Genomic DNA, 23070 nt, shown 5'->3' with positions numbered 1-23070 from the left:
TTCCTCCTTTATGAAAAATATGGCTTATAACAATAATAAAATATATTTCCCCCAGCTTTTTGTAGTTTTAAAGACTGGTATGCTTACCACAGGATCTTTATTTGTCTGGAAAATTTAGTGGAAACAGCATTAGATCCACTGGATAAAGCAGGTATAACAAATGTGATCCTTCAAATTTGCTGCTGATTTATCAAATGTGCAGTTGTCAACCTAATCAATGCGTTTGATGGATCAACATTTCCATTACTAAGAGAAAACGTACACCTCTGAGCTGTATACTATTCTCTGCAGACCAAAAAAATGTGGTTGTCATGGCAACTGCAAACCGTGGCGCATCTGACATGACCCAGTAACAGTATAATGGAAAACATCTGCCAGGAAATCACAGACTGGCACAAGGTCTTTGGGAGGAAGTATTTGTGAGAATTTCATCTTAAAAGATTTCCTAAATTGTAATCTCAGACTCCCTCAATGCAAATGTTTGAAATGGTGCTTTTCTTGTCAACATCTGCAGCATACACTGCATAAAGGGAAACATAGAGAGAAAACGTTAGGTTTTATTCATTGTCTATAATACAATTTTCAAGGATTGTTAGTTTTTGAATATGAAATTTCAAATTAAATTTCATATTATTGTTATAAGCCATTATTGTAAAGTTCCTGCCCAACCCGCAATTTCTGATTCAGAAGGTTAGGGTGGGGTCTGAGAATTGGTATTTCGAAAGCTCCCAGGTGAGGCCGTTGCTGCTGGCCTAAGACCCACAATTTGAGAACCACAGATCTAAACCAAAAACCTCAAAAGACTCTTTAAACTTGCTAGCAACAGAATGTTGAGAGGAATAAGAAAACATCAATTTTTACTACAAAGCTCACTTCAATGATATAAACTGCAGAGGTTTCTATATTTGGTCCTGCATGAGAAATCACTTTAAAAATACAAAATTCCAGGTCCTACCCCTAGAGACTTAATTTTAGTTGGTCTTGGATAGAATCCAGTGTCTGGATATTTTTAACAAGCATCCCAAGTTAATTTTAATATAAGCCTGTTCTTCTACTTTGCTTGGGAATTACTGATTTAAAGCAAGTTGTCACTCTTTGGTGTACAGTAATAACCTCTAAAACTTGTTTTAAAACTCTGATCATTGCCCCGGTTATTTTGATTCAGTGGGTCTTTATGGGACCCAGAAATGGAAATTTTATCAAGCACTACCGGGACTTGGTGAAGGTGACGACAAACATTAGTCTTCAAAGCGAGTAATTCAAGACATTCTTTGAAGATGGGGGAAGAAAATATTAGCTCTCTCTTTCTCTCAGTTTTTATCTGAAGACTAAGAAAGACATTAAGATTTACTATTATTCTGGTAGTACTCACAATGAGCTATCAGCAGGGGTAGTCATGGGTCACTTACTATGGGACGAAAAGTGCACCTTTTACATGGAGGAAGGGCTGATAGCAACACTCCTAGTCAAGTAGTACTGTATTACAACACACAGCAGTTCACTGGGACTCATTTAGGTAGACTTATGGATTTTTTTCCTCTTAGTTTTCACTGACCTAAGCCTTGGGAAAATGAAGTAGTGGCTTGAAAAGAATTGTGATTGATTGAAGACCATTGCAAATAATGCAACCACAAGTGAGGCACCGGGAAAGGGCGCAGCTGACACATTTTCTACTCTCCACGCGAGCTGTTTCCCCCCCAGCGGGGAGAAGTAAGCCACTAAGAGCCGAGAAGTTGATCAATAAAGAGAAAATAATATTTTTCTGAAAGAAATACAGGCTATGGAAAAAGCAATTTGAAAAGAGATAGTTACATTTTTATATAATTTTGTTGCTAAAAATCTGCATACTTAAAAACATGAAGACCAAGTTTTCTGCCTTGATTAAAAATCTTCAGAGGATCTCAGTGAGTTTTGAACCATTGTTTAAAGATATAATTAACACTTGATTAATTTAATCTTCAGGAAAGATTAAACTTACTCGAAGTTCAACAAAAATCTTTACGGAACAACATAAGGAAATGAGTGAAATGACCTGGTAAACAAAGTAAAAACAAAGACTATATTTTTCCATTTGGATCTGCATATTTTATTTTTTTATTTGTATTTTTGTCAGCTAAGATGGGCTACTAAATCCAAGTACTGTTTGGCAAAATATGTTTTTTCTTAAAGAATGAGGCATATTAAATATTGATTTTATCTCCTATAACATAATGCATGTTATTTATTTTAAAAGAAAAAGCATTTTGTTTTTTTACAAATTAAAATTGGAGGGTCAGGAAATTCCATGGTATCCCCTGTAGTCAAATCCTCTTCCACCTCCAGCAGATGGTAACTGCTGCTCTCTTTCTGTCGTAATTTTGCCTTTCATAGAATTCTGTATAAATAAAATTATACAGTAGATATGGCCTCCTTCACTTGGCATGATGATTATTGAGATTCATCCATGTTGTTGTATGTACTAGTAGTTTATTATTTTCTTATTTTATTGGTGAATAGTGTTCCATCCCATGGACATACCACAATTTGTTTATCCATTCACCAATTGCTAAAAATTTGAGTTATTTTCAGACTGAGGCTATAAAGTACAAAGCTTCAAACAAATGTTCACACATAAGTAAAAATACTTTGTAGTGAAATTGTTGAATCAGATGGTACTTGTGCATGTAACCTGATAAAAAATTTCCCACACTGCTTAAGTGACCGCACCATTTTGGCCACCCAAATATAATACCACACAGCATGCGAGTTGCTTCATTATTCTCACCAACACTTGCTATTATCAGTCTTTTTAGTCGTTCTAGAAGATTTAAATCTATCTTGCTACTTGATTTTTGCTTGTTTGTTTATTGTTTGCCGGAGTTATCTTTTCCTTTTATTCTTTATTTTCTTTTAAATTGAATATTTTTTATAATTTTATTTTATCTCCATTATTGGTTTATTAACAATATCTTATTATTTTCTATTTAAGAGGTTGCCAGCAATAAAACAAACCTTTTTATTTTTTAAATTCTGTAAATAATATTATACCATTTTGTCTTTAGTATAAAAATATTAAATATTAGTTTGTTTCCATTTCTTTCTTTGTGCTATTTTTGCAAACATTTTGCTTCTACATGTGCTTAAATACTCAGTGAGTTGTTATTTTTGCATTAAACTATCAGTTATCTTTTAAAGAACTTAAACTGAGAAATGTATATATTTTATATTTATCCTCAAAATCCAAACATTTCTGATGCTCTTCTTCATTTGTTGAGTGTGTGTATGAAAACTCAAATTTCCTTCTTACATAGTTTTCCTTCTGCTTGATGAACTCCCTTCAACATTCCTTGTAGTGAAGGTCTGCAAATGAATTCTTGAAGCTTTTGTTTGTCTAAAAGTTTTTAATTTCAGCTTTATTTAAAGAATTAAAAAATATATTTTATCATGCTCTGAGCAGTCTTGCATTATTCTTTTCTCTTGTACTTTGTATTCAGTCTATCTTTTTTCTCTGGCTATTTTCAAAAGTTTTTTTATGACTTGATTTTCAACAATTTGAATATGGTATGCCTTGATATGGTCTTCTTTACTTTAATTCTGCTTGGGGTTATTGAGCTTCTTTAAATTATTAAGGAGGTCCCAGCCTTGGCTAACACCTTGACAACAGCCTTGTGAAACCCTAAGCAGAGGACCCAGGTAAGCTATGCTGGGATTCCCAACTCATAGAAACTGTGTAATATTAAATGTGTTCTTTGAACCACTACACTGTGGCTATTTGTTATTCAGCATCTGAAAACCAATATTCTATAATAACAATAATTGAAAGTTATTTTATGGAGATTACAAAAAAGTTACTTTTTTGTTGGTTTTTAAAATAACTGAATTGAAACAGAAAAAATATCTATATATAATTTCTATATTGACTAGAGTAGGTTCTGATAAATTTCCATTTCTTTCTAAGTAAAAGCCTATAATTAAGCTTATATTTCTGAATTATTTTATTCTTTTGCCAGACCACACATTGAGTCTTGTCTCAAACTATCTATACTGGACTGTCTGCTTTTTGTTTCACGGAGGACTTAGCAGTGATATCATTCTGACTTTGTTCAGAGGATGGTCTTTATAGTATTTGCCAGTTGATTCCATAGAAAGGCTTTGTTTCCTCTTAGTGTACCTTGGAAAATGCTGACCGTTGGCTTTATAAATTAACTCAAGAATGACTATACAATGCTACAATGATATAGTACTAATCAGAATGCTTTCTATCAGATTTACTTTGGGTACTGTTTTTTCCTAGGCTAATTTTTCTCTGTTATTGTGATTTGTTGTATACAATATTTTCTTTATAGGAAGAGTAAGTTATGGCATGATTTTGGAGCTGAAAATCAACACCCCATATGTGGATATGTGATACTTTCTGTTACTTTGTTAATACTCTTGGCTGCAAAAATTCGGGGAGATTATGGTTTTTTGTGTTTTTTTTTTGTGGCAGAAACAGAGAGAGTCAGAAAGAGGGACAGCTAGGGACAGACAGACAGGAAGGGAGAGAGACGAGAAGCATCAATTCTTCATTGCAGTTCCTTAGTTGTTCATTGATTGCTTTCTCATATGTGCCTTGACCAGGGGGCTACAGCAGACCGAGTGACCCCTTCGTTGAGCCAGCAACCTTGGGCTCAAGCTGGTGAGCCTTGTTCAAACCAGATGAGCCCACGCTCAAGCTGGCGACCTCAGGGTCTCAAACCTGGGTCCTCAGCATCCCAGTCTGACACTCTATCCACTGCGCCACCACCTGGTCAGGCTATGGTTTTATTCTTGATACAACTCCTACTAATATACCTTTATCAATTAATAAATGACAAGTTATTTCATAAATCAGAGAGAGAATTTAAGACATAAACAGAGTTAGGCAACCAAATTTTGCTGTTCTCATGAAAATACAGATAAAATTTTCAAGATCCTCACAAATCCTTACAGTAATAATAAAAAATTATTTGAAAGTCTATATTTATATGAATACTTGAACACTTTCTTAATTCAGTTTTATATAAATCTTTAAAGTGTTTTCCATAAATCTTTTTCTTCAGTTTCATAATTTGTTTATGTTGTTCTAAGTTTCAAACTGTGAGGTCTTTGCTTAGGAAAAGAAATCTTTTCTTAATATGGAAGCTTCACAAATTTTTTTCATTTAGAAGTATGTTAAATGTAAAACTTTGTTTTTTCTGGGAATGTTTCTCAAACATACATTTGTTTCTAAAAAAAACTAAGATAGATACAAAATAAACAGAAAATGCATTTGCAAGACTAACTTTCCATGTTCTCTAAAAACAACAAAAAACTAGTCATGTTTCTTAATGGAAGCAGTGTCCCCTAGTGGATAGTTTTGTAATAATGTTAACTAATTTTTTATATAAATTTTTATTAAGGTGAATTCACATAATATAAACATTTTAAACTGTACAATACAGTGATATTTAGTTTATTTACAATATTGTACAACCACAAGTTCTCTCTAAATTCAAAACTTTTTACTCACCCCGTAAAACACCCTATAGCCAGAGAGTAAGTACTCACTATTCTGCCTTCTTCCATTCCCTGGTAAATCCCAATCTGTTTTCTATCTCTCTGGATTATTTATTTTAGATATATGACATATTAAGAATCACAAAATATGTGAACTTTGTGTTTGGTTTCTTTCATTTAGCACAACATTTTTGTTTTAGTTTTTGTTTTTAAAAGTATTTTAATTTTTTTTTTTTTTTTGTATTATTCTGAAGCTGGAAAAGGGGAGAGACAGTCAGACAGACTCCCGCATGTGCCCGACCGGGATCCACCCGGCACGCCCACCAGGGGCGACGCTCTGCCCACCAGGGGGCGATGCTCTGCCCATCCTGGGTGTCGCTATATTGCGACCAGAGCCACTCTAGCGCCTGAGGCAGAGGCCACAAAGCCATCCCCAGCGCCCAGGCCATCTTTGCTCCAATGGAGCCTTGGCTGCAGGAGGGGAAGAGAGAGACAGAGAAGAAGGAGGAGAGGGGGTGGAGAAGCAGATGGGTGCCTCTCCTGTGTGCCCTGGCCAGGAATCGAACCCGGGACTTCTGCACGCCAGGCCGAGGCTCTACCACTGAGCCAACTGGCCAGGGCCTTAAAATAATTTTTTAATTTATTGTGTTAACATAGATTCATAGCTCAACATGTTTTATGTTAATTTAAATTATAATATATATTAGTACTCATTATTTTATTGTTAAATAATATAACATTGTATGTACAGGGGAAGGCAAGGTAAGTTTACAGTTGTTTGTATAAAAAAAAGACATGCAGATTATGATTACTATAATAGTTTTATTAACTCAAAAGAAAGTCACACCTGACCAGGCAGTGGCGCAGTGGATAGAGAGTTGGACTGGGATGTGGAGGACCCAGGTTCGAGACCCTGAGGTCACCAGCTTGAGCATGGGTTCATCTGGTTTGAGCAAAGCTCACCAGCTCGGACCCAAGTTCGCTGGCTTGAGTTAAGGGGTTACTCGGTCTGCTATAGTCCCCATGTTCAAGGCATATGTGAGAAAACAATCAATGAACGACTAAAGTGCCGCAACAAAAAATTGATGTTTCTCATCTCTCTCCCTTCTTGTCTGTCTGTCCCTGTCTGTCCCTCTCTCTGACTCTCTTTCTATCTCTGTGAAAGAAAAAAAAAAAAAAAAAAGAGAGTCACAATGTTGCTTGACCTGGTATAAACATTGACCAGAACGCTGAGTTCGCTAGTTCAAAAACCTGGGCTTGCTGAATCAAGGCAAGCAACTAATATAAAGTAACAAAATAAACTTGATGCTTCCTACTCCCCTGCCTTCCTTTCTCTAAAATCAATAAATAAAATATTTTTTAGGCCCTGGCCGGTTGGCTCAGTGGTAGAGCGTCGGCCTGGCGTGTGGGGGACCTGGGTTCGATTCCTGGCCAGGAGAAGCGCCATTTGCTTCTCCACCCCCGCCCCCTCCTTCCTCTCTGTCTCTCTCTTCCCCTCCCACAGCCAAGGCTCCATTGGAGCAAAGTTGGCCTGGGCGCTGGGGATGGCTCCTTGGCCTCTGCCCCAGGCACTAGAGTGGCTTTGGTCGGCAGAGCAAAGCCCCGGAGGGGCAGAGCATTGCCCCCTGGTGGGAGTGCTGGGTGGATCCTGGTAGGGCGCATGCGGGAGTCTGTCTGACTGTCTCTCCCCGTTTCCAGCTTTAGAAAAATACACAAAAAAAATTTTTTTAAAAAATCACAATACAACTGTAAACCTACTTCTCTTTTATTTCTATCCAATATTAGATATTTGGGTTAGTTCTACCTTTTTGTTATTATGAGTAATCTTACTATAATCATTTGTGTACAAGTTTCTTTGTAGAAATATGTTTCTTTTTTTCATGAGTAAGTACCTTGGACTGGAACTGCTTCGTCATCTGGTAATTCTGTGTTTAACTTTCTGAGGAACCAAAAAGTGACCAACCAATACACATCATAATATATTATCCTAAGATATTAGCATATTTTGCAAGAAAATGCTTGTTAATGTGGAAAATAAATGACAATAGCAAAAACCTATTCATAGTTCCTTTTTTTTTTCAACTTGTACAAGAAGCTTTATTTGTCATAGTCAAAAACTGGAAACTCAAATGCTTATCAACAGGTAGAGTGGATGGTATATGCATACAATGAACAGCTATTCAGCAAGAAAAAAGGACTGGCTTACTGATGCACACACATGAATAAATATCCAAATGATGACGAGTGAAAAACAAATAAAAAGTACATATATGGTGTGTGTCCATTTATACATAATTCTAGAACATTCAAACGAATCTATAGTGACAACGCCAATCAGTGATTGCCTGGGACCAAGACGAATAGTTAGAGGAATTATAAAATAGAGCACAAGGAACCCTTTGGGGGTGATGGATATGTTCTGCCTTAATTAAAGGGGTTTCATGGATGTACACGTGTCACACGGTACAACTTTATTCCTAACTGTGTGTGGAGAAGTGTGTCATATTCATAGATGGATCTTGGCCTTGGTGGAAGTCTTTACAATGCAGAAATAGGCAAATATTACTACAAAATCAGGACTTGTTCTTGGACAGCTGGTTGTTAAACATTTACCAGGCCACTGCTAGCTATAACATACATGAACAACAGCTCATTGAAATTCTTAATTTTTAATTGTAAATTCTGAGAACCACTAGGCTAAAAATTTGCCTTTGTCAAGGTAGAAAATATTATCAGGGAGAAAAGAAAAAGAGACTTTCAGACATGACTCCTATCAAGAAAAACTTTTCTGCAGAGACATACTTGAGTTGCCACTATCATTCTCTCACAGGGCTTGGCTGTTGACACAGTCTTTCCCCCAAGACAAAGAAGGTTCAGCATTGACTCTTTAGTTCCTTCTTAAAAGATGATACAAGGGCTGCTATCTCCTCTAGCAAACACCAAGGATCCATCACCTTGCTTCCCACAGCAACTCATAACCAAAAACGTAACTTTAAGGTACTGCTGGGAAAAGAACGTACCAGTTTTCTACATAATGGATTCCAATTCTGGCAATAAGATAAAAGGTTTATGACACAAAAATATATATTTTTATAAGGTGAATCAATCACCAGAATACCCAAATATGATAATTTTACCAACTTCTTTGAGGCAATTAAGTATGGAATCAGTTTTAGAGCCATCTCCCGTTCTCTGCTCTTCAATGTCAGACTGAGTTCTTTCTGTTTCATCTGCTGCGGTATCTGTACTAAAGTTCCAATATCTCAATAGTCCCCAGGAATGGAAAACACTTACAGCTTTTTTGCCTCCACAGCATAGAGGTCTGATCTCTTCTGGCTAAAAATGGGAATTTTCAGCCATCTTCTTCTGGTGTATGTCTGAATACACGATAGTTTCTTCAGTCCCAGCTTTGGCAAGGACCTCCCCCTAAGGATTCACAACAGTGCTGTGTCCCTAGGCAACATAAGAGGCTTTGTCATCTCAGGCAGGAGATGTGGTGGCTACATACACCTGATTCTCAACAGCCCAGTTTCACTGAAGCAACTTCCAGTGAGCTGGTCCAGTGTCAGATTAAAAGCTCCAGGGTACACCAAGAGCTGGCAGCCTCTCTGCAGTCAATTTGTGCAAGTTCTGCAAAATGGATGTTGTAGCAGATGCCCAGGCCCATTTTGCAGTAAGGGACTCAATGTTTTAGATTTTTGAAAAGTAATTTTTCCAGGAACAACAGTGTCAAACAGATGGAGCTTTCTGTGCTTTACCTGTCAAGCTCCATCAGGCCCAAACACAGCACAGGTATTATAGCATTTCCCAGAATCCTCTTCAGGAATGGAACCTCCCATGAGATACATGTTGAACTCCTTTACTATTTCCGAAAGCTTCCATGTGCATTCACCAGGAATTTTCTCTGCTGATTCAGGGAAATTGTTCGGGCCAGATGGAGAATTAAAGCATTCTGGCACAGAAGCTCTTTTTGCTCCTTGTGTGGCTGCCTTCTGGACAAGGCCACAAGCTTGAGTGACATTATCTGATTTGATGGACAAAACCTGAAGTTGGAAGAGGGCCAAGCGGAAAGTAGCAGTGGCCTCCCTCCACAGTTCCTTTTAATGATGCCAATTCTTTATTGGAAGTTTCACTATAATTGAGCATTAGGTGATAATCCATCTTATCTGAATTTTTTGGGACATAGCCCAAGATAATTGCAAGATTTTTAGAAATGACCTCCACTTGGCAAAACCTTAGAGCAATGAGGTGTTGTTATGTAGGAACAGAACTAAGTGACAGGCTACAGTGTCATATGGTCTGCTTCCCACATGTAAGAAGATTCAGAATTTCTTTGGACTCCTGGCATGGGAGGGATAAAAAGCAGAGTAAAAAAGACCTTAAAACACAGTGGATCATTTGTCTTCCTGGTGCTGAGATTTACAAGTTCTTTATAAATTTTGGTTATTAACCCCTTATCAGACGTATTGTCAAATATGTTCTCCCATTGTGTAGTTTGTCTGTTTATTCTGTTCTTGTTGTCTTTAGCTGTGCAAAAGCTTTTTAGTTTGATATAGTCCCATTTGTTTATCCTGTCTTTTATTTCACTTCCCCGTGGAGATAAATCAGCAAATATATTGCTCCGAGAGATGTCCGAGAGCTTACTGCCTATGTTTTCTTCTAAGATGCTTATGGTTTCACGGCCTACATTTAAGTCTTTTATTCATTTTGAGTTTATTTTTGTGAGTGGTGTAAGCTGGTGATCTAGTTTCATTTTTTTGCAGGTAGCTGTCCAATTTTCCCAACACCATTTGTTAAAGAGGTTGTCTTTACTTCATTGTATTTCCTTACCTCCTTTGTCAAATATCAGCTGTCCATAGAACTGTGGGTTTATTTCTGGGTTCTCTGTTCTGTTCCATTGATCTATATGCCTGTTCTTATGCCAGTACCAGGCTGTTTTGAGTACAATGGCCTTGTAGTATAACTTGATATCAGGAAGTGGGATACCTCCCACTTTATTCTTCTTTTTTAAGATTGCTGAGGCTATACAATCCAATCCAAAAATGGGCAAAAGAGATGAATAGACACTTCTCCAAAGAGGACATACAGATGGCCAATAGGCATATGAAAAAATGCTCAACATCACTAATCATTAGAGAAATGCAAATTAAAACCACAATGAGATATCACCTCACACCAACCAGAATGGCGCTCATCAATAAAACAACACAGAATAAGTACTGGCGAGGATGTGGAGAAAAGGGAACCCTCCTGCACTGCTGGTGGGAATGCAGACTGGTGCAGCCTCTGTGGAAAACAGTATGGAGATTCCTCAAAAAACTGAAAATCGAACTTCCTTTTGACCCAGCTATCCCACTTTTAGGAATATACCCCAAGGACATCATAGAACGGCTCCAAAATGAGAAATGCACCCCCATGTTTGTGGCAGCATTGTTCACAATAGCGAAGATCTGGAAACAGCCCAAGTGTCCGTCAGAGGACGAGTGGATTAAAAGGCTTTGGTACATATATACTATGGAATACTACTCAGCCATAAGAAATGATGAAATCGGATCATTTACAATAACATGGATGGACCTTGATAACATTATATGGAGTGAAATAAGTAAATCAGAAAAAAAACTAAGAACTATATGAATCCATACATAGAAGGGACATAAAAATGAGACTCAGAGACATGAACAAGAATGTGATGGCAACAGGGGTGGGGGTGGGGGGAGGGGGGATGGGGTGAAGAAGGAGAGAGGGGTTGGGGGAGGGGAGGGGCACAAAGAAAACCAGATAGAAGGTGACAGAAGACCATTTAACTTTGGGGGAGGGGTATACAGCACAATCAAATGTCAAAATAATCTAGAGATGTTTTCTCTCAACATATGTACCCTGATTTATCAATGTCACTGCATTAAATTTAATAAATAAATTAAAAAAAACACAGTGGATCAGAGATATCTGAAGGCAACTTATGGAGAAGAGGGAATACGAATCAAGAGAGTAGAGTCTGTATTCATAGAAACTTACCTGTGGCCAGCAAATAAATGGAAAAGCAAATAAATGTTGTCAGATAGAGATCATGGATCTCTGTAAGCCAAATCTTCATTTTATCCTGCTGTTTAGGTTCTTATGTATCTTCTCATTAATAAACGAGTTAAATAAAATCTTTGACATGTACTTTTTTTATTCATATCAGAGTCATCTTTAAATTTTTTTTGGAAATTATCATTTTGCAAAAGACAATGATGTCACTCTGAAAATACTAAATAAGAGGGAAAAAAAAGCCTGACCTGTGGTGGCACAGTGGATAGAATCTCAACCTGGAACGATGAGGTTGCTGGTTTGAAATCCCAGGTTTGCCCAATCAATGAACAACTAAAGTGAAGCAACTACAGTATCACTCCCCCCTCCCTCTCTCCCTAAAATCCGTAAATGAAATCTTTCTTTTTTTCTTTGTGTGAGAGAGAAACAGACAGACAGACAGACAGAATCGGATAAGAAGGGAAAAGATGAGATGAATCAACTTGTAGTTGAGGCACTTGAGTTGTTCATTGATTGCTTTCTCATATGTGCCTTGACTGGGGGGCTGCAGCCGAGCCAGTGAACCCTTGCTCAAGCCGATGACCCTGTACTTAAGTTAGTGAGCCTGTGCTCAAATGGATGAGCCCACGCCCAAGCCAGCAACCTAAGGGTTTTGAACCTGAGTCCTCAGCATCCCAGGTCGATGCTCTATCCACTGTGCCACCACCTGGTTAGGCAATATAAATGAAATCTTAAAAAAGAATATTACTGGCCCTGGCCGGTTGGCTCAGCAGTAGAATGTTGGCCTGGTGTGCGGGGGACCCTGGTTCGATTCCCGGCCAGGGCACATAGGAGAAGCGCCCATTTGCTTCTCCACCCCCCCTCCTTCCTCTCTGTCTCTCTCTTCCCCTCCCACAGCCAAGGCTCCATTGGAGCAAAGATGGCCCGGGCGCTGGGGATGGCTCCTTGGCCTCTGCCCCAGGTGCTAGAGTGGCTCTGGTCGCGGCAAAGCGACGCCCCGGAGGGGCAGAGCATCGCCCCCTGGTGGGCAGAGCGTGGCCCCTGGTGGGCGTGCTGGGTGGATCCCGGTCGGGCGCATGCGGGAGTCTGTCTCACTGTCTCTCCCCGTTTCCAGCTTCAGAAAAATACAAAAAAAAAAAAAAAGAATATTACCTTAGAATTATATATTTAGTAAAAATATTCTTCAAAATTGAAAGTGAGAGAGAGATACTTTTGCGCAAATTAAACTTGAGGGACTCAATAAGAGCAGACTCACTGTAAAGGAAATAATAAAAGGAGTTTTTCAAGCAAAAGGAAAGTAGGTAGATAGATTGATAGGTAAAAAAATTTTAGAAAGAAATAGAAAGCCTAAAAATTTTGGGAAATGTGAGTAATGACTTTAACAATGTCTTTCAAAGTTTAAAATATTTACAAAATGAAAATATATGACAATAATAGCACAAAGAATTAAAGGGGAGAAATAAAAGTATGGTCATGTTCTAGCAATGTATAGAAACTGGTACAAGTACTAATTTGTTTAGAATTTAATAAGTCACAAAAGCGTGTGGCAATTGCTGGGGCAACTACAAACAAAATAGTAACAAAATGTGTAAAATGAAGTAATACAAGTAATGAATCCAAAAGAAGTCATATGTTTATTTATTTATTTTTACTCATTTATTTTGTTTATTCACTTTAGAGAGGAAAGAGAGAAAGAGAGAGAGAGAGAGAGAGAGAGAGAGAGAAGGGGTAAGAGCAGAAAGCATCAACTTTCATATGTGCCTTGACCAGACAAGCCCAGGGTTTCAAAATGGCAACTTTAGCATTTCAGGTTGATGCTTTTTCCACTGCACCATCATAGGCCAGGCAAAAAGTCATAAATTTAAATCCAAATATTGTGTGTGTGATTGTCAGACTAAATACAAAAAACCTCAGTTATTTTCAATATTGAACATGATGTTATAAAAACATTAAAAATAAAACAATCAAAAAAGATATAACATGTAACCACCATCCAAATGAAAACCATTGTAGATATAATAGCATCAAAGGGAACTTCAGCCAATCATTACTAGAAATTAAGAAGCCTATTTCATAATGATAAAAGGGACAATCTATGATAATGTAGCAATTATAAATTTTAGACATCCATTATATATCAGATAACCAAATAAAAATAAAAATATATAGCAAAAGTTAATAAGAATTAGGGAGAAACAGATTCATAATCAAATGAAAGAACTGTACACACCCTTCCTGGTAAATGACAGAAAAGAGCCAGACCAAAGAATTCAATAAAGGTGTATTTGGAATGACATGATTTATATTAAACTTGAGCTATTAAACATACATAAAACCTTGCATCTAACAACTGAATAGTGCACTTTATTTTCAACTACACAGAACAGTTATATTACATTTATTAATGCTGAGCTACAAAGAAGTTCCTTAAAATTAAATAATTAAAATTATGCACAGTATATTATCTTAATGAAGAAAAATTAAATTAGAAATCAAAACAGCCCTGGCCGGTTGGCTCAGTGGTAGAGCGTCGGCCTGGCGTGCAGAGGTCCTGGGTTCGATTCCCGGCCAGGGCACACAGGAAAGGCGCCATTCTGCCTCTCCACCCCTCCCCCTCTCCTTCCTCTCTGTCTCTCTCTTCCCCTCCCGCAGCCAAGGCTCCATGGGAGCAAAGATGGCCCGGGCACTGGGGATGGCTCCTTGCCTCTGCCCCAGGAGCTAGAGTGGCTCTGGTCGCAGCAAAGCGACGCCCCGGAGGGGAAGAGCATCGCCCCCTGGTGGGCAGAGCATCGCCCCCTGGTGGGCGTGCCGGGTGGATCCCGGTCAGGCGCATGCGGGAGTCTGTCTCACTGTCTCTCCCCATTTCCAGCTTCAGAAAAATACAAAAACATAAAAATAAATAAATAAATAAAAATGTATCTTGAAAATTCCTCAAGTATTTGGATAGTAGAACTCTTCTAAATTTCTAATAAGATAAAAAGACATCAGGATAGAAATTAGAAAATATTTTTAATTACATGGTAACAAAATAAAATTTAACTAAATTTGGAAATGATATTAAAGCTATGCTTAGAGAGAAATTTTTAGCCTAAATGCATTTATTTAAAACAAAAACAAAATATAAAAATCAATTTCAATAATTTAGAAAATAATGGTAAATTAAAACCAAGAAAATAGGAAGAAGAAAATGATAAATATAACAAAAAGAAAAGGAAAGAAAAACAAAAGGACATATAGTAAGATTAAAAAAGCCAGAAGTTGCTTCTTTGAAAGATTGAATAAGTAAAAAGGAAGTCACAAAGTACAAATATTAGGAGTCAAAAGGAAGCCATTACTACAGAGTTTAAAAGATAATATAAAGTTATAAACAACTTTATGTTAATAAACCTGAAGTTTTATTTGAAATGGGCAAATTCTTTAAAATAATTTGTTATAGAAAATGAAACAAAAGGAAACACTGAATCTGAAAAGTCCTCAATTTATTAAAAAAATTAAAACATATAATTAAAAACTTCTACCCAAAAAACAACTCAGTCCCAAAGGCTTCACTAATTAATTATCCAAATAATTAAGGAAAGATAACACCAATCCTAATCTCTACCCAAGAACGAAAAAAGAGAAATTCATTCCTAAATTGTATGAGTTTAGCATAATCATTTTTTTTAATTTTAAAAAGATTTTATTTATTTATTTTAGAGAGGAGAGAAAGAAAAATAGGAGAGAGAGAAGGGGGAGGAGCAGGAAGCATCAACTCCCATATGTGCCTTGACAAGGCAAGCCCAGGGTTTTGAACCAGTGACCTCAGCATTCCAGGTTGACGCTTGATCCACTGCACCATTGCAGATTAGGCCTAATGTAATTTTATGATCAAAACCTAATAAGCCTTTTAAAAGAAAAATTATAAGCTAAATTCTTTCATGAACATACATGCAAAAATCGGAAATAAAATATTAAAACAACCCAAAATACAAAAAAAATAAAAAAATTTATTAACCCTATATCTGTTAAAGAAGCTAATTAATATCTTAAATTAAAACTTTTTGCATTAGAAAGACTCAAATTCCAGGTGGATTTATTTGTGAATTTTATCAATACTTGTAGAAGAAACCATTACACTCTTACAGAAATTCTTTTCAGAATAAACATGTCCTAATTTGTTTTACAAGTATAGCATTATCCTGATACCAAAATCTGACAAATTTGACAGAAAGAGCACAAAAAAATGTGAAAAGTTTTACAGAAAGAGCATAAAATATAGGAGAAGAAATATTGAGGGAAACACTTTGTAAAGTATATGATTGTCTTGTAAACTGTATACCTAAAATCAATACAAAATAAAATTGGCAGAAAAGAGAGATACATAAAAAAGACATGAAAGAAAATTTAGAAATTTCAGCATCTAACTTTCAGGAATTTAAGATGGAGAGAATAAAATATAAAAGAAAATATTGTAATGTAAAAACTGATAATTTCCCTCAAATTTTCTGAATTAGTTATTAATAAATATATGAATCTTTAAATTATATTTGCATAGTTTGAGTCTAGTTAATAAACATAATTTTATAACTAGACTAAAAATATTTAAAAACATCAGAACAATCTAAGATACTCTATTAAAAATATTGCTGAAATCAAGGCTTTGTTAATTATAGTTTTTTTAATAGAATTCCTCGTGTATTTCAGGAAAAGAAATAGAACACAAAATAAAGAAGTAGGCAGAAAAAGCAAATTTGAGGAAAAAATTCATTAATATGTAAGTCTAAATAAGTACTGCTTATATGAATTTACAATAATGATACTTTTTAATTTGTTGGATGTCAGACAAGGTAAAATTAAAACAGTGGACAAAAAATGTAAGAGGTGGGCAATGATATGTAATTATTTTAGGAAATGTTATTGTTGCAGATAATGATACAATTATCAATTATAATTCACTAATTATGTATGCATATTAAAATCTCAGAGTAATTACTTGCAGAAAGGAGCAAGACAAAGGAAAGAAAGAAAAAAGGAAGATGTTGGGTATTTTGCCAACCAGTATTGATTGTGGAAAGAAAATATAGATAAAATTAATGCAAAAGAGAACAAGAAGCAGAGAACAAAGAAAAATAACTTGAAAAGAAAAGCATGAAATAAGCTGATAAAAATAAAAATATATACATTTGTGCATAAAATAAATGTGAGTAGATTAAGATAGGCTATTAATAAAAATGTCAGTTTGTATTTTTTTAAATGTTTATTTTATTGATTTTAGAGAGAAGAAGAGAGAGACAGGAATATCTGTTTCTGTCTGAGCCAAGACCAGGGATTAAACTGGCAACCTCTGCACTTTGGGACAACACTAACCAACGGGCCATCCAGCCAGGACTCAGTTTGGATTTTTTTTAATCAAAGCATATTCTTTTAAAAACATATAGCAAAAGGTAAGAACTCATATATCCTTAAAAATAAAGAAATGGGAAAATGAGATCTCTGTAAAATATTAGGAAAAGAAGGGCAATGCATCCTATTACTCTCAGATTAATTTGGGACAGAGATATCCGATTTTACTGCTTATTCTATTGCTCAAGAATAATTAATTACTGCTCATTGCTAACAGAACATGTTCCAGACCCTTTAGCATGACTTTCAAGGTTCTTCGCCTCTGGCTAAACCTTCCTTCGGACAGTTAAGTTCATCTTTGATCTCTTAGCTGCTACCACAAAGCTTATTAAATAGTAAACACTTAAACATTTCTTCAGTTCAGATGAAAAAAAAAACACCCCACTATCCATGCATCATCTATAACATGTATTTGCATAATGTCCTCTTCACCTTTTTCATAGGTAGTTGTTTTTCTTTGAAAAAGAATGGGGAAACATGTTTCTATTGTGTATTTAATATATTGACAACTAAGCAAAATTTTTTTCTCTCTAATCTTTTTCTTTCTCCTTACCCCACCATTTCTGTAGATATTAACAACAAAAGACTTCTTTTTCCAGAAGATAATTTATAAGGCAAGCTCTCCCATTTCTTATACCACCCTCTCTTTCTCTACTCCCCGCTGTGGGGCTCCCTTCTTTCTTCTCCTCTCCATTTTATTCCTTCCCTTAATTTCTTTGCTCTATTTTCTTTGTAAATTATTTTGTATTATACAGCGATCAGGGAAACAAATGATGATGAGAGCTGTTCAGTAACGGAGAACGGGAATCTCTTCTGTTTAAATTTGTGACTTGATAATGATAAATTGAATATTTGCTTTATGGTGGCAAATGTGAGCTGCTTTCCCATTGGTCCAGAGTAGTGGTTATTATACAACAAGGCACATAGGATTCCCCTGGAAATCCATACATGTTTCTGAAACTAGCCCCATATTTATCTCACACGGTATATACTAGGAGTGGCTGTGCTACCATGTGTGATATGTAAGTGTAACTTGAAAAGTTCCCTAAATCATTCTTATGGAATCCCTTCTCTACCAACTATAGTCCTAGAATAGAACCCTTGATATAAATGTATCAATGTCATACTACAAGACAAACATTTCCAAAGTTGTTATATTGGGAACCTCATTTTGTGCATGATGAGTTATATGAGTTATGTAATGTATCTCTGAAGGAGATATTGTATTTTCTATACAATATTTCTTTTCCTGTTAGGCAAAGACATCCTAACTCATTGACTTTTACTATTTGGTATGAATCAACACAAATTAGAGTCTTAAAAAAACTAGATGTGTCCTGGCTGGATAGCTCAGCTGATTGGAGCCTCATCTGGAAGCACAGAGGTTGCCCATTTGATTCTGGTCAGAGCACATACAGGAACAGATCAATGTTCCTGTCTCTCCCTTGTCCCTCCTTTTCTCTCTCTAAAATCAATAAAATAAACATTTAAAATGTAGCTGCTTAAGATTCATCCCCAGAAATATAAATTCAGGAGGTCTGATTTTGATCCAAGCATTGGCATTTTTAAAGCTTCTCAGATAATTTGAATATGCATTCTGGATTGAGAAACATTTCATAAACTTCTCATAATTAAATGGGAAAACCCGAATCTGTGTCATTTTGTTTATGTATTATGAAGTCCTGAGATCTAGGCTCACTTAGAACCTTGCCAAGGAAACTGTAGAAATGAATAGACTCTAAGGACTTTTTTAATGATGACAATAGATTATTAGGGGCTAAAGTACACAAATTTATTTTCTCCAGATTATAATAAATAAGAAATTTGGTAAACAAAAAAGAAACTGAATATCCTGAATGAAAAATCATGAGGGCCCAAAGAAGAGATGAAATAGAAGATCAAGAATACATAGGGAAAGCCTGACCAGTGATGGCACCATGGATAGAGTGTCAACCTGGGATGCTGAGAACCCAGATTCAAAACTCTGAGGTTATCAGCTTGAGTGTGAAATCACTGGTTTGAGCATAGGATCATCAACATGATCCCATAGTCACTGGCTTGAAGCCCCAGGTCGTTGGCTTGAGTAAGGGGTAACTGGCTGGGCTGAAGCTCCCCAGTCAAGGCACATATGAAAAGCAGTCAATGAAAAATTAAAGTGATGCAACTATGAGTTGATGCTTCTCATCTCTCTCTCTTCCTGTCTCTCTCTCTCTCTTTCTCTCTCTCTCTCACCATACACACATGCAAGCACACACACACACACACACACACACACACAGGAAAAAGCTAAAATGAAAAAGAGAAAACACAAAACAAAACAATAGGTAGAGGGGAAGGAGAAAGGATGCACAACTTAAAATGTTAGTCAATTTTTTATTAATTTTTATAACTTTCCACTATCCAATACCATATCTAGGTTTTTGGCCAATATTAAAACTAGATATCCAGTACACTCTTCTTCATTAATTTCCATTCCATGAAAAAATTTAAAGATGAATTATATTTTGTGTGTGTTCTTTACATTAATTTTTTCTGATAAATCATTTTTACATAATAGAAATTTACCTTTTAATGGCATTTTAAAGATAGAAACAAAGACAGAACAATTAAATACAAAAACAAAAGCAAAACCTTTATTCTTTTGGGTTGATTGTAATGTGGTTTACCGTTCTTAATGGTAACAGCATTTTCCTGCATGCATTTCACCAACACACTACAAGTCAGTAGTTTTAGCATAAAGAATCTATATATAATGTTGCTTGTGAAAGAAATACAAAATGCTTTGCTGTAACTGGTAATATAATTTCACTACCGGGTTCTGTGGGGGGAAAAAAAGCTTGGATCTCATATCCTATCTGATATAGTTTTAATGCCAGGTGGGTCAATAAGAATAAGATCTATCTGTATAAACCAACGCTGCAAAAGACTGATGACTTAATTAATATAAAGACTAGGTGGAAACATCTAATTCAAGCAATGCCAAGATTTATCAACTGATCTTTCCTTACACCTTTCAATGATAAGGCATTACTATTTGAAAGCAAATAAACATTGGACTCAGTCTGATATTTGTTTCACATTGAGTTGTGTGCCAAGTTCACAGTACTAATAAGAAAGCAGAAACCTACACTGCATCTTAGTCCTTGTTTCTTATTTTGTGAAGTGCTTTCATTTAAAAGTGCTAGGAACAGAAACTAACCATAGTGACTGTGACATCAACCTGAAGGTACTTTTAATTTCTCATTTTATGTACAAAAGGCTGAAAAATAAAATCAAATGAACTTTTTACAGTATTTATATTTTCTTAGAAAACTCATATATTTTCAACAGATTGAAGCGGCTTGCACAGTTGGGCTTATACAGTTGGGCTTTTTAACCGTAGAGTGTTCAATCAAGACTGGAAGAATAAAAAGCAAGAAGCTCTTCTTTGCTGCAACCTATTGCTTCATGATGTGAAGAATGAGGTCTTGGTAAAACAATTGGTTTCACTTTACCACTGACATATGGCTTCCCACATTAGACCGAGGAACAGTGGAAGGAGTAAGATATAGCAGCATAGGCGAGATAAACATGCAGCAGTGACAGCTTCAAACTATAGTGGAACCAATTACATCATATTACCTGTTGAAAGCTTGCAAACTATACTTACTGTGGTACATATTTGATGCAATAAATACTGTGCTTAAGTAATCATTTTTGTTTGCTCAAACATGCACCACTGGGTAAAATTACTATTTACAAAGCAGACTTTTATTTTTAAATTGACATATACTATGTCAACCTTACCAAGAGCAGAAAATGGCTAAACAATACTGCAGGAAAAAACAGAATCAACTTTATAAAGTGGTGGTGAGGGATGCTTTTTGGTCAATTCACGTTCTTAGAAAGGACTGATAGAATGTTTTTATTTTATGCCAAAGGACACTTATCAAAAATGTTATAGTCATGCTGCCAGGACTCTGAATGACTATGTAATGGTGTGTGTGTATACATATATATGTATATACACGCACATATACATATATACATATATACATGTACATATAATGAATTATGTAAAAATAAAACAACTCTTTAATGCTTATGAATTCTGTGAAACATTTACAGGCACATTAAAATTTTTCTGGATGAGACACCTTAAAAACATGAATAGCTATTTAAGCACCTCAAATATCTAAAAACATCCTGAAACAAGAAGTAAACTCTTCCTTTTTGTGATGTGATTTTTTCATGTGTAAATGAGAAGTGCAGCATGCCTTCATTTAAAATACATCGTTATACAATAGAGAAATGTAAAGATTCCCTACTTTACTCCCTCTCCCCAAACATAATCCCATTTACAAAAATAGTCACATATAATAGTAAACAACCTGTGAATTAAAACAAAAAAGCGATAAATTCACAGCATACATTTTGTAAAAATATGGCAGGTGTGGCAGTTAAACATAAACAGTGGTGACAATCAGTATTATCAAGTGTTACGTGTTGAATTTACCTAAAAATTTAACTTCCCTTCCCCCTTTACATTGGTTCCCATAGTCTGAGTAGCCATTACATCTCTGCTCTTCAGCAGTGTCAGCTGGTTGTGGAAACAGAGACCTCCTGTCAATGCTGATTTTCTGGTTTACTGAGTTCCAGCTTGCTGACCAGAGGTCCCCGTCATGGTTATAGGCACTGACCTTAAGTATACATTTGTAAAAACAGTCAGTTTGGCATAGACCTCCTGTGGAAGTCCTGTTGATACTAATCCATCATCAACACAGGCTTTAAACAAGTGATCACAAAATGAAATCGTTTTTTGTTTTTTTGTTTTTTTTTTTACTTTTTACTTTCCCTGATATCTTTCCCTTTGTCTTCCTTTTCTGATTTGTCTTTTTCAAATTTTTCTTTTTCCGGTTTGGTCACACTATCATACGAAGGTGGAGAAGTGGTAGAAGGTGTCCCATCGGTTTTCTCTGGAGTTGAATTCTCATTTAGTTTATCAATAAGGATATCTTCTTTGATAGGTGTCCCATCACCTTCTTTGTCTTTGTCTTTCTTATATATAGATGAAACCTTTTTAACTTTTTGCTTCAAGAGGTAGCGTCTGTAAGCCCTCTGAATAACGACAGCAGACACCTCCTCTTGCTTGCGTTTCAAAGTGGTTGTGATGGGCTCGTAGGAGACTTTGGATGGGTTGGATGCCATGAATCGCTCTTCCATCTGTATTCGAAGGGCATCCATCTCTCCACTCTCACCCAAAACACGCTTCGTAAAGGCAAATAAAATGTCGAGGCAGTGGATCCGGTCCCCACTGACCATGGGCAGATCCATGGCAATGAGCTGGACTTTGTTTGGTTTTGCTATGAGAAGAGGAGGATCCAGGGCAGCTGCAAAATCAGAGAGTTTGGAGAACTCAATAAACTGGGTGGCATCGGGATCAAACTTCTCCCAAACCTCGTAGAACATCTCAAAGTCATCCTCACTCAGGGGCTCGGCACTTTCTTCAGTCGCAACACTGAAGTTCTCCAGGATGACAGCGATGTACATGTTCACCACAACCAGAAATGAGATGATGATGTAACTGACAAAAAAGAAAATCCCAACAGATGGGTTCCCGCAGTCTCCCTTAACTGAGCTTCCAGGGTGATCTTTCTCAGGGTCGCAGTCTGGAGGTCCACTATTAAGAATAGGCGCTAACAATCCGTCCCAGCCGGCAGAGGTGGTAATCTGGAACAGGCAGATCATGCTGTTGCCAAAGGTTTCAAAGTTGAACATGTCATCAATTCCAACTTCCCTCTTAACATAGGCGAAGTTGGACATTCCAAAGATGGCGTAGATGAACATGACCAGGAAGAGCAGGAGGCCGATGTTAAACAGCGCAGGAAGGGACATCATCAGAGCAAAGAGCAGCGTGCGGATCCCCTTGGCCCCTTTGATCAGACGTAGGATTCGGCCAATCCTGGCAAGACGGATCACTCGGAACAGGGTGGGGGACACAAAATATTTTTCTATCAGCTCAGCCAGAAACATGCCTGTGAAAAACCAAGAGACAACGACAAAAATAGTGTTATATGTAACAGAAACAAATGAAAATTTACATGGCTCAGATAAACATTCAATAGTTTTACAAAATGTGGACATTAGAATTAGGTATACACATACATTTATACACACAGA

General features: G+C 36.4%; 1 protein-coding gene and 1 pseudogene across 4 annotated transcripts in view; both read right to left on the bottom strand.

The window, feature by feature from the left end:
- Positions 1–8786: 8786 nt before the first annotated feature.
- Positions 8787–17799, bottom strand: LOC136378991 (omega-amidase NIT2 pseudogene; annotated as a pseudogene).
- A 2157-nt stretch (positions 17800–19956) lies between these two features.
- Positions 19957–23070, bottom strand: part of LOC136378259 (sodium channel protein type 2 subunit alpha-like) — a 143348-nt gene continuing 140234 nt past the window's right edge. For all 4 annotated transcript variants that reach the window (XM_066344907.1, XM_066344904.1, XM_066344903.1 and 1 more), the window contains one exon: positions 19957–22925. In XM_066344907.1, the coding sequence (XP_066201004.1) occupies positions 21730–22925 (1196 nt within the window). In that variant the 3' untranslated portion in view covers positions 19957–21729. The remainder of the gene's footprint in view (positions 22926–23070) is intronic.

The sequence above is a fragment of the Saccopteryx leptura genome, chromosome 7, assembly GCF_036850995.1.
Source record: "Saccopteryx leptura isolate mSacLep1 chromosome 7, mSacLep1_pri_phased_curated, whole genome shotgun sequence".
NCBI classification, from domain to species: domain Eukaryota; kingdom Metazoa; phylum Chordata; class Mammalia; order Chiroptera; family Emballonuridae; genus Saccopteryx; species Saccopteryx leptura.
The sequence above is the reverse complement of the archived record's forward strand: the minus strand, read 5'-3'. Positions and strand labels throughout refer to the sequence as shown.